Source organism: Anoplopoma fimbria, chromosome 11, assembly GCF_027596085.1.
Source record: "Anoplopoma fimbria isolate UVic2021 breed Golden Eagle Sablefish chromosome 11, Afim_UVic_2022, whole genome shotgun sequence".
Taxonomy (NCBI): Eukaryota; Metazoa; Chordata; class Actinopteri; order Perciformes; family Anoplopomatidae; genus Anoplopoma; species Anoplopoma fimbria.
Window position 1 is genome coordinate 21794052 of NC_072459.1, and position 11805 is coordinate 21805856.

The 11805-nt window shown below is 40.4% G+C and overlaps 2 protein-coding genes across 3 annotated transcripts; one reads left to right on the forward strand and one right to left on the reverse strand.

Annotated features, from left to right (window-relative positions):
• Positions 1-95: 95 nt before the first annotated feature.
• On the reverse strand, positions 96-2496 carry swsap1 (SWIM-type zinc finger 7 associated protein 1). Its single transcript, XM_054607730.1, has 2 exons — positions 1974-2496; positions 96-1053 (listed from the first exon to the last, which is right to left on the reverse strand). The coding sequence occupies exons 1-2, from the start codon at positions 2241-2243 to the stop codon at positions 490-492; spliced, it is 834 nt and encodes a 277-aa protein (XP_054463705.1). The 5' UTR covers positions 2244-2496; the 3' UTR covers positions 96-489.
• Positions 2497-2589: 93 nt separating this feature from the next.
• On the forward strand, positions 2590-10975 carry znf653 (zinc finger protein 653). Of its 2 annotated transcripts, none has more exons than XM_054607676.1 (10): positions 2590-2905; positions 3117-3157; positions 4431-4748; positions 4877-5415; positions 5543-5714; positions 6916-7000; positions 7646-7763; positions 7863-7977; positions 8057-8156; positions 8359-10975. In XM_054607676.1, exons 1-10 carry the CDS (start codon positions 2610-2612, stop codon positions 8534-8536), a joined length of 1962 nt encoding a protein of 653 aa, XP_054463651.1. In that variant the 5' UTR covers positions 2590-2609; the 3' UTR covers positions 8537-10975. The 2 variants fall into 2 exon arrangements, with proteins under 2 accessions (XP_054463651.1, XP_054463652.1); XM_054607677.1 differs by having other exon boundaries at positions 4431-4700.
• Positions 10976-11805: the final 830 nt, after the last annotated feature.

The following is an 11805-nucleotide window of genomic DNA, read 5'->3' on the forward strand; positions in this document are numbered from 1 at the left end:
AACAGAAAATACCTTAATGTCTTTGTAAATGTTTTAATTGTGTAAGACTTTCTTCATGTGTTTGACAAAAGCTTTGTGGCATTAAAAAAATTCAAAATCTACAAGCACTGTGGTCCTGTTAGCTTATATCTGAGAGGGTGAGCAGCAGATTACATCACGCTGTGTCAGCAATAATGCAACAAGGTGGTGAAAGGTACCAGAGGAGTCATGACGGTCAAAGTAGAGGCAATAACTACTCTGATAAACAAATGAAAGGCATGGCTGGAGACATCCATCTGCTCATGAAAGAATGAACTGCTCAACATAGAAGATGAAGTGTAATAGTGACTTTTGCATATTATACTGCAGTACATCTCATCATCACTGCAAATATCTCATTTTAAAGCCAGAAGTGCTTCAGTCAGTAATTTTTCTCTGAACAAAACTCCCTAAGTGAACAAATTGACCTTCAGTTTCTCTCCCCCGCTACAATCTTTGATGCAAACATTTTCAAACCAACTTAAACTCCATTAAACCATCTTGGGAAATGAACAGCTTCCACTCAGACGCTGGCCTGTCCTCACAGTCTTTAGTAGAAGAGGCCTCTGTGATGCCTTTCCCAGAGAGGTAAATGTGCCACACCTCCTGCAGTCCGGCTGCTGCAGCTTCGTAGCTTCCGTCTCTGTCCAGAGTACAGCGCACCTGGAAATAACGATCTAGAACATCAAGGGTGGGATCCGTGGCAGAGGCCTCCCCACCGGCTCGCCCAGTGTCCACTGCAGACTGGAAAGAGGCGATGACGCGGCAGGGGGCCGAGCTCGGGGAATGTTGCCTCAGGAGTTGTGTGAGGAAGGCAGCGCTGTCGCACAGCAGCGCAGACAGATGTGCAGCGCAGGACTCCTCCCCCGGATGAAATCCACTGAGGCTGCCGGCCCCGGGACCACACAGGTAGCCCTCCAGCCTGTCGACTATGATGAGTGATGGAGGTGTGGGAGACGTGTTGGTGGACTCGTGAAGGCTGGCCACCTGCTGCAGCAGCTCCTCCACTGTCCTCGGATAGGAAAACTTGATTTTCTTTAAAAAAATAAAAGAACATGAAGAAACTACATTGACAAGCGGAATCTGGATGATTCCGGGTAGATTGATGAGTCAAAGAAATTACCCATCACAATATGTCAGAGCCCAATGTGATGTCTTAAAATCCTGTTGCGTCCGACTATCATTCCAAAACCCAAACACATTCAGTTTACATTAAGATTAAGCACCAAACAGAGAAGATTTAACATTTTCGCTTGAAAAAACACAATTAACACAAATAATAGCTTATCAAAAAGTTGCTAATTAATTTTCTATCTATAAACTAATTAATCAAAAGTTTTTTGCCTCTAAAGAACTATTCAAACACCACTGTTACCTTACTAATTTCTGTTTGATGTGTACAGCCCAGACGTTTTTTTTTAATTAATCAACCATTTGACTGCACTTTTATCAACAGATTAATATCCAAATATTTATCAAGCAAAAACCCCAAAATAAAAAAAACTGTTTCTTAATAAAACACAAAAAATAGTTAGTGACAAGTATTTAATGAAAGATATACGGAACAACATTCTAATAGATTTAAAATGTAACTAATGGCTTATTATTATTGATTAATAAATGATTTACCGACTATAACTTTTGGTTAGCCAGGTTGTGAGTCATTAAAATACAAGTAAATAATTAATGTTCATGAGTTATCACTTTCTAATAAGCCTTCAAGTCTACAGTAACACCTGTTATTTAATGGAAGTTTTATAATGTTTTGTTTACAAGAATCCGTGAAGTGTTAATACATAAATATATTGTCCTGAGAGACATTGTTGACAACCTGGGAAACCAGACGTTGGTCTCGCAATTTATAAAGCATTAGTAAACGATTAATTAACAATAAATACATGCATTGGTTAGGCTACAACTTTCCAATGGGAGTTTGAGAGGAAAGTGATTTGTACCTTTAGACTCTCTGGGCTCAGGCTGGGAACACGTTTCTGCAGACAGAGTGGGAGGCTCTGAATCTGTGTCTGGGTGAAGAACATCACTCTCACCCCCGTCTCTGATGCCGCTGTCACCGCCGCCAGCAGCAGCACAGAGCGGCTGATGCCTCCATCACCGACCACCAGCGTGCTGCAGGTCGTCGGTGATGGAGGGGTAAATGTGAGCTCCTTCCTTCCTTCCGTTTGTGACATAAAAGTCCTAAACACGAGCTTTAAGATGTCTGTCATGACCGACCCTGTCCCTGTAGTTACGTCGTCTAATAACGATGTTCATCCCATAACCTGTGGGTTCACGCTGTAGCTTCCCGCGTTTGTTTACATTTTTCACACTGGTGTTCGTGCTAATGCGGTCCGGGTGGAAACCGCGTTGTTTGCTGTAGCGTTCCGCTGCGATTTTCGGCGAACACAGAGGTAATATATTTTAGTATTTTTGCACATGTACCCATGTGGTGGACGACTGTGTTCTTCACTGGTACTACAGCATTTAGAAGCCCGCGTTTTGGGAAGACAACCAGAAAATCCGTCTTTATCAGTGCTTCCTGTCGAGTCGTACCAACTTCCGGGATGCCGGCAATCACAACATCAGCTGTCAAGATGGCGCACAGCCTGACAGAGTTAGAAGTTCCCTTGGACGCCGACCAAGACAGGGACCTAGAGAAGGGTGCACTGAGGCGGTGCAGAGGACGACCCAGACTCACGGACTCCGACCGAGCACAGAGGCGTCTTGAATCCCGAAAGAAGTACGACGTGAGGAGGGTGTACCTGGGAGAGTCGCACAAGCTGTGGAGTGAGCTCCGCAGAAGGACCAGTCTGAGTGATGCTGGACTGGCAGAGTATTTGATCCTGCTCAACACCACCTATGGAGAACGATACCAGCAGAAAGACTGCGGGTAAGTCCAGTTTATTTCATACAAGCTAACGTTACCTGGCCAGACCGTCCACGTCTTTATCAACATGGTCTGCTGCAATGTTACTAGCTAGGCCTATTCGTTTTATTCTGTCAGCCTTTTATGTTTTAATGGCCCCTTTTCAGCTTAATTGAGTGTGTGTGTTTTATTCTGCTTAACCTGACCAGTCATTGTCCAATTGACTGCATTACAGGAAGAAGATTGCTACAGAAGTCTCAGTAAAAGAGAAAAAAGGTGAGTGGTGCCATTGACAGATGGAATCATTTAACTTAGTAACAGGTTTGGGAAGTGTCAGTGTAATAGCTGCTTCTGTGGAAAACCCTTCGAAATAGCTGGGGTTTCAATTTCACAAGTCAATTATTGAATTATTTTTAAGCCTGAAATCTTCTTTGCTGCTGATTAATAACTTGTTTCATGCAGGTTTACTCATAACTTCACCTGTAGTCATAAAGCTTAAAGCGTAAGCGTGGGTGGACAGATGACCAACTGCTAATCCATGCTTTGAGTGCTGTCTACTGCATTAGACAGACACAAGAGAAAGAGATGACATTTGAGGAATGACTAAATATGAATACTCATGATGATGAATCCCAAATTTTCCAAATCATGAGCTACTATGTCAAAGGTATGACTTATTAACAACTATGTATGATATAATAAGCAGAGCTAGACTGATAAATCGACTTATTGCAGATATATCAGTATCTACAGTAGGTTAAAGTTCATTTAGAAACAGTGCCTCCATTACAGTTTTTCAAACAGAGACCACTGATAAGATGATTTTTACACTGTAAAATGTCCAAAATCACTATTGATAAAAGTAAATAAGTCTAATTTTCTTCTTAATGAGTGAATTTGATATAGTAGAAGATGTACATCTGCCTCCTCTTAGTTGGTTAGTAGACTTTTCGGTCATTTTGGTCTTAGTAGACTAACATTTCTTTAGTCAATTAGTCCTTTTTCAAGCTTTTTTTTCATGTTGAATGACTTATTTCCAAGAAACTTATGAGTTAAACTCTGGGAAACACAAGATTTAAAGTGACGCTTTTGTGTGATTTTTTTTTGTTGTTGTTGAGAAACACAAATTGTTTAACTAGATGTTCATGCACAAATGACAAACATTACATTTCAGTTCCAACCTCAAACAGGAGATTTTGCTTCTTATCTTATTTGGCAATACGTTGAATATCTTTAGATTCAGAGAGAACCTCAGGCTTTAGAAAAATGTATGTGACTTTCATTTTCCAAGCACTCTGATACATTAATCAATGTTTAGTTGCAAATCCAAGAGGTACAACTTATTATCATTTGAATTTCGACTGAAATTTTGAATGAATATTTCCAAATTCACTTTAATTAATTATGTCATAATTATGGATTAGTATTACACAATGTTGACTTGGACATTCATCCAAAAGAGTATTGGGTACAAATGTATGAATGATTATCCAACAAAATCCAGTTATTCACTCATCAGTGACTGTCCTTTCGGCTGACTTTTGTTCAGGCAGGAAGGAGTGCGTGTCCAGCCTCCAGAGCCTGGTGTGCTGGTACCAGGAGCACTCCCGCTCCTGCCCTCATGAGCCCCAGCTCAGAGCCCTGGAGCCCCAGCCCAACTTCTCCACCGCTGCTATCTGGCAATGTGACTCGGACCACTCGTTCGTGCAATACCTTTTCTCACCACCGAGGGAGGCGAGTGACTCCGAGCAAGAGGAGGGAGTGAACGAAGAGGGCGATGAAGAGATAGCAACAAAAACAGACACGGCCACGGATAAAGGTGTGGGCAGCAGGACGAGAAGAAAGAAGGCTCAGAAAGAGTTCAGAGGTTCAGAATGTCATATTCTTTGACTCATTCAGGGGGTTTTCACTTTCATTGTTGATATCATGAGTGGTTTAATGTTAATCAGTAGCTGTTAGTTCCTTAACAAATGCTTTTTTTTCTGCTTTTTGTAGATGTGGAAGAAAATGTGGATGTTTCTGAGGAACAACATACAACCATGAGCCCTGTAGAACAGGTGGCAGCTCTAGACCTCCATCCCAGTATAGAGGCCTCCTCCGTGGATGTTCCAATGACAGGACAGCCTGTCTGGGAGATGGAGATGGTCATAGAGCGACAGCAAGGCTCCCCAGCAGCAGCCTTTAACTCCATCCCCTCAGAAGAGGAGGAGGAGGAGGAGGAGGAGGATGCTGAGGAGGCTGAGGATCTGAGGCGAGGCACAGACGGAGAAGAAGAGATCAGGACTGCACCGCTTGGATATGAGTGTGTTACCATGACGCCGTCCCTAGCTGTTAAACTGGGGAAGATGGACGAGGACTCTTTGCTGTCGCAGAGCTTGAGTGGCTCAGCCGGACTTGGGGCTCAGCCTGAGCTGTCTGTCTCGCAGCCAATGCAGGTAGAAGAGCAGAGCGAGCTGTTTGACCCTCAGACCCTGCAGACAGTGGTGACCAGCTGTGAGATTCCTGACCAGAGGACCACTTTAGAAGGCTCACAGGTAGGTGAACGAGTACCTTGATGAGTACGAGCTGTTTAAAGGAGGTAGAAGTATGTTGTGCACATCAAGCAGTGTTTTATGTCTTTTACCCAAAGTTACAATTGTATTTGTTTTTTTCCATTCCTAGTTAATTATCATCACTGGCCCCAGCTACGAGGCCCTGGCATCAGAGGGCATCCAGCTCAACATGGGCGGCGGAAACGTGGAGGAAGTCACCTGCACCGTCATCGGCGGCGTCACCTACAACCAGGTGTCTGAGTCGAAACTCAGAGCAGCCGAGGATGAAGACTCCATGACAGGTGCGCTACATACACAAAGTCTGCAAGGAAGATCTAAGAGAGTTTTTTATAGCTTGGATTAATATTCATGGTTAGCTGGATTAGGTTAGATGAGACAAGCAATATTCACAGAGCTTTCCCTCTCTTCTAAGTCGAAACAACCAAAGAGCTTATAAAAACGATGCAAGCTTCAGGGATAAGAAAACACAGATATTCCACACAAAAAAGCCTGTTAAGTATGTGTAATGGTAAAAATACATGTTTAAAAAATACACAATACAGAGAAATTGCATTAAATGTTATGCGTTCACTATTTTGGTTAATTGCACACTTGATCGGTTGTTCTGTACTGTCATTGTTATGCACTGAATATAATATGGAATATCCATAAAATATGTCACTTAGGCAGAGGTCATCAGTTCACTCCTTGATAGATAAAGGGTCCCTTAAAGAAAAAAGTTTCGGATCCACTGGCAAAAGAAGAGGAAGAATTAGGTTTTTAATTCAAGACATCAAGTCTACCCTTTAAAAACAATTTCGTTATTGATTCATTTTATTATTAAAGTTAGGATTTCAAGTGATTTATTAGCAGAAATGGAATATTCATATCTATCTTTTTATCAGCAAAATCTATAAAGCATTGTATTACGATATTTTGCAAAGTATAAATCTTTTATTATGTATACTATTAAATTTGTAAATACAAATGAAACGTTTTGGTAAAAAAATCTATTTCAATCCACTAGATGGTGCTAATATTTATCTGGTGCGGTAAAATCAATGGGTTTGTTTTTTGTAGACTGCTATGTGAACAGCTCAGTTAGTCAGGTGCATGATGCAACGTTTATGTTTCATAAAACATTTGTTATGTCATTCCGTCTGCTTGATTGACAAAAAACATTTTGCTGGAATAAAAATGATTGTGAGTGAGATGAACCGAGTGAAAACTATCATTTTAGATAATAAACAGATGTTGACAAACAGCATAATTTGCTGTTAAAAAAGGTAATAAATTGCAATATATGTTAACCCAATGCTTGGCACATCACAAAATGTTTACAATCACATTAGGATCCTAGTGTAGCTAAAATATAGTTCTAATATCCTATCCATTGGTCTCTGGTGATTCCCACCTCTACTCTTTTGACCAGTATGACATTTTGATTCAGCCAATACATTCAAGAGTTATTTTGTGATCAGAGTTAACACTTTCTCTCTGCAGGTTTGAGTGACAAGCAGCTGCTGCAGCCCACAGATGACGCTTTGGAGCTGAGTAGTGACAGAGAGCTGCAGCGGGGTCTGAGCGGGTTAGTGGCCACATACTTTACCATGATGAATAACAGTGTAGGCCTTGTCCACAAGTAATCAGGTATTTTTGTAAAACGTTGCATGCAACATTTCCACGACACAGAATGGTTGAGTGAGAGGCTGCAAGGGCTTGAAATGGTATAAATAAGAACCGGACAGCACTGGAGACGAAAGGTAACTGTCGAATCTATTTACTTGTTTTTGTCAAAATGGCTTCACTAAGAAAAATGAAAGGGAATGGGTGAAAAATAAACCAGGTGTTTAATATAGTCTATAATTGCATTCCTCTGCTTTCAACTTAATCCTTAATGTTAATGTTTCTGTGTACATTTAATATGACAGATTAAAAAACCCATGTGCCGTCCTCTTTGTTTACCTTTTTTTATGACTTTAGGTTCCCCCTAGTTTAACTTCACAGAGCTATGAATTGTGGGTCATTCCCTCAGGTAAAGTTTGCAGTAATGTGAACCTATGTTAGATGTTCAGAAAGGGCTCAAATGTCTGCGAAATAGCCCTCAAGCAATCATCGATTTGACAGTGGGACAGCCCTAAACCCTCATGCACTTTGCAGGAACACACCCCTAAATCCCTGTGTTGAGAATGGGATTGGGCCTAAAACTGCAGTGTCTGTTTTTTGCATGCAGTGTTCGATCAAAGAGAAACAGGCGAGGCCCAGTCATTGAAGCAGATGGGATGCTCAAGATGTTCCACTGTCCATACGAGGGCTGCAGTCAAGTCTATGTAGCTATTAGCAGCTTTCAGGTGAGGCATTTGTACATTCATACTTTACATTTCACCTTCAGTTTGTTTAGCTGGAGATTAAGATAAACATCTTGTCGGTTCACTTCCTCTTCTCTGTAGAATCATGTCAACCTAGTTCACAGGAAAGGCAGGACCAAGGTTTGCCCCCATCCAGGCTGTGGAAAAAAGTTCTACCTGTCCAACCACCTGCATCGCCACATGATCATCCACTCAGGTGGGTGCCTCAAAGACATGCTAGTCGATTCAGAGTTCGATCTTCATGAACCTCCAAACGTAATAAAATCTTTTCACAGGGGTCAGAGATTTCATCTGCGAGACATGCGGAAAATCGTTTAAGCGTAAGAATCATCTGGAGGTCCACAGGCGGACCCACACTGGAGAAACGCCACTCCAGTAAGTTGCTTAAACTGAAAACAGATCTAATCCTTACACACTTTTGATGTAAGCTGGTTAGACTAAAGTTGCAGTCTGTAACCTTAATATTTGTAACCAGAACAAGATGAAAAAATCATTAATACAACAAGACCCATAATCATCTACATGCTGTCACTCCTCCTTTCCTTCCCTCCTTCCTCTAACCCACATCACTTGTCAGATGTGAAATCTGTGGCTACCAGTGCCGCCAGCGTGCGTCGCTGAACTGGCACATGAAGAAGCACACCTCAGAGGCCCACTACAACTTCACCTGTGAGTTCTGCGAGAAGAGGTTCGAGAAGTTGGACAGTGTTAAATTCCACAAGCTAAAGAGCCATCCGGACAAGCAGGCTACCTGAGGCGTCCAGACACCTGGCAGATAGGAGCTAAACACGAACAGGTTGGCCCTCGGAAACCAAAGGAAGACTTTCCAGTGAAGAGACAGACACTCCTTTGCTCCGATTGTCTGGCCTCTCATGTCCAGGATGATATGAACATCACCTGTGAACACTTGTAATGGATGAAGTGGACCAGTCTAACAGCTGTGCAGGACACAAGCTGTTTCAGAGTACAGGGCCCAAACGTGGGTTTTGAACATTTTTGGTACGGTGAGGAAACGGCTTAATCCACTGTTGATTAATGATGTTCAGTTGACCGTTTGCTAAACTCCTGCCCCAAACAGCTCATAGCTTAACAACAGAAAGACACAGCAGTTTGGTCAAACTTTGGATTCCTCCAAGTTTTTCTACCTTTTGTTTCTTTGTTACTTTCTTTTTTAAACCTTTACAAAACCCCAAATCACAAGATTAAAAGAGTAAGGAATGGATATGATTACCGGCCGCAAACATTAGCATGGCCAGCTAACCAGCTCACTATCTAGAATAGCAATCTGTTATTCCTTCAAATGGCAGCTGTATTCCACTACATTATTTTTTGTTGTTACATGTTACATTTAGAAAAAAGCCCTGTTCACAATTAGCGCATCCACTGTGTAGTATTGCGGGAGCTAGTCCAGAATGCTACTATATCAGTTAGGCTAACGTAAGCAGGAAAGTAGATATTCCAGCAACTCAAGCTAAACTTGTTATCCGTGATAGCGCTACATTCACCAAACACATGGGCATTTTTTCCTCAGTAAACTGGATAAACTAAAATGACCATTAGAAATATAGCTAAATCCAAGGGCCTGTCTTGCTTGTCTGAGTGTGCAGGCTGAGCAGCTAACGTTTAGCAGAGTTACGTAGGAACAAAAGAACAGTCTCATTTTTACTATACTTAAAATACTATGAATAACAAGTTATTTACTGCAATGCTGTTCCTCTATTTCCATGGGTTCTACATGAATCATCAGGTCGACCGGAGACAGCGTTTTCAGCCAACTTTTGTAGCTTACGTTATTTGAATTAGCTAGCTAGCTACAGCTGAAAAAAATATTTCAGCGACGGCCAACATTTTAGCCCGCAAATTCGATGGTTGTTGGCTACAAATGAGGAGCCTCCATTTTTGTACCTTTTCTGAAATCAAATACCCGTTGTTTAATAAAAGTATTACAAATTTTAAGGGGGGCTAACAAACAGTCAATTCAAAGTTTGACATAAAATATTTTCCATTAAAGGAAACTTTTTTTGTAGATCTTGTGTTATGCAGTGATGTAAAGGGCACATCATTTGATATTAAATCGGTAAAAAATGCAAAACACTGGTATAGTCCATTAATAATGAAGACCTAAATATGATTGCTGGGTTTATTAATACACCACATAGAAAGATTACTGATGTGTGTTGCAATACGCTGCTTGTACCGATACAAATGTAGGTTCTTCAATTTCAGACGTTCAAAAATGTAGCTTCTGGCGTGTGGGCAAGGAGGGCAGTTTTTATCCTACATTTCCCTCATTATTTGTTTCCCATGCCAATGTCCTGACTAACAGACTCCGATAAGAAATCTTTTAAAGTGACAGTTTCTCAGGAAATTCACCCCAGTCATCTTCTTGTGTCTCTTTCTTGTTTTCTCTGTCCTTTAGTTTCTCAGCAAATGCACTTTTTACCTCTCCCCACAGTTTTGTTAACTGATGAATCACTCAAATATGTGAGTATGAGTTGTGTTTGTATTGTATGTTTTCTGAAAGACATTGGTTTTAACACAAATGGTCAATAATATGCAGTGCTTTCTTGCCTCTTGCATAACTTGCTCAAAGGGTGTGTGTATGTGTTTGCGTTATTGACGTGTGTTTGAAGTGTGGGTGTGCATGAATAGCAAGAAATGGCATGAAAAGCCAAAGTATCATGACACTTAGTCATAAAATGACAGATACTGGACCCATTCAGTCAGCTGAATGTTGGACATGCAAAAGGTTTCTGGATGATGTTTTATAAGGTGAAGAAGGAAAGATGAGTAGTCACATTTTGGATTTGAATAGTGACATGTTTATTGATAAAAAATGGATTTTGAAATAGAGTATGTGAGGATGTATTATTATTTATTAATTTACTTCGTGCAAGCCAATTCCACGCCTATTCTTTGCACTTAGAAAGTTCATGTCGCCAATAACGAGCTGTGACTTATCATCAGTATTCTACTGCTGTAAATCATTTCTCCTTCTCTCTTCTTTGGCCGTTGAGTCAGTAATTGCTGCCTGTCAATCTCTCTGTGTTCTTTTATCTTTGCTTGAAATGATTCAAAAGAAGCAAATGTCTCACTGAACTATGTATGAAATATGAGGCCAAAGTCTGAGGGGCATTTATTTCAGAAATTCTGGTGGTGGAGACTCCACCTGACAGCTGTTACTGTGTTTCAGGCAAAGCATTACAATTTTATATATATTGACATTTTTGGTTGATTGTTTGATTTCTTTATTTTGTGGTCACATACATAACGTGACCAACCCTGATGGGTTTATAATACATATAACAAGATAGAGCTGCATCATTTACACATTTCATTACATTTAATTCAAATACAAAATTGTTATTTTGTTATTTGTTACTCCGCTGGGTCTTAAACAAAATATCCTGCCTTCTCTCCCATACCAGGCCAATAATATTTAATACATAAAGGTTCCTTTCTTGAAGCACAACTACATTTTTTTTTATTGTCATCCAGCAAATAGAGTTCATTTAACTAAAGAGTTCATCCCTCATGTCCTCGTAACTAGGAGAGAAAAACAAAAAGTGTACTTTATTCTTAGTTTTACCTAGCTCACACAACAAATAAAAATGTTTCCTCCTCTGGAGTGGCATAAGCTGCCGGTCTAATTAAAGTTCTGCACCTTAGTTATTCTTTACGAGATAATAAGATCTTAACTTTTGTTTACACCATGTATCAACAGACCATTTTTCAGAAACCGTTCGGTCCTAAACTACTGAATATCACTAAGTAACCTATTCTGGAAAATGAATGACAAGTTGTTCAAATAAAACAATAACAAAAAACAATAAAAAGATTTCATATCCTTAGCCCAGGGATGTCAATACAAAATCTCCCAATTAAATATATTTTCAGTTAGTCCCTGATCAAAGTTGAAGCCTTTGACACTTATGTCTGATGAGTGGAGGTTCCCATCAAATATTTCCACTAATGTACAAAACTAAAGTAGATTTTTGAACTCTCAAAAAGAATGGAAAAGCGC

Bases quoted from the DNA above. Each gene is read 5' to 3' on its own strand.
- swsap1 (XM_054607730.1), bottom strand. From the start codon at position 2,243: ATGACAGACATCTTAAAGCTCGTGTTTAGGACTTTTATGTCACAAACG. The intron at 1,054-1,973 runs GTACAAATCACT...ATTTTTTTAAAG, and splicing joins TGAGCCCAGAGAGTCTAAAG to AAAATCAAGTTTTCCTATCC.
- znf653 (XM_054607676.1), top strand. From the start codon at position 2,610: ATGGCGCACAGCCTGACAGAGTTAGAAGTTCCCTTGGACGCCGACCAA. The intron at 3,158-4,430 runs GTGAGTGGTGCC...ACTTTTGTTCAG, and splicing joins CTCAGTAAAAGAGAAAAAAG to GCAGGAAGGAGTGCGTGTCC. The intron at 5,416-5,542 runs GTAGGTGAACGA...TTCCATTCCTAG, and splicing joins CCACTTTAGAAGGCTCACAG to TTAATTATCATCACTGGCCC.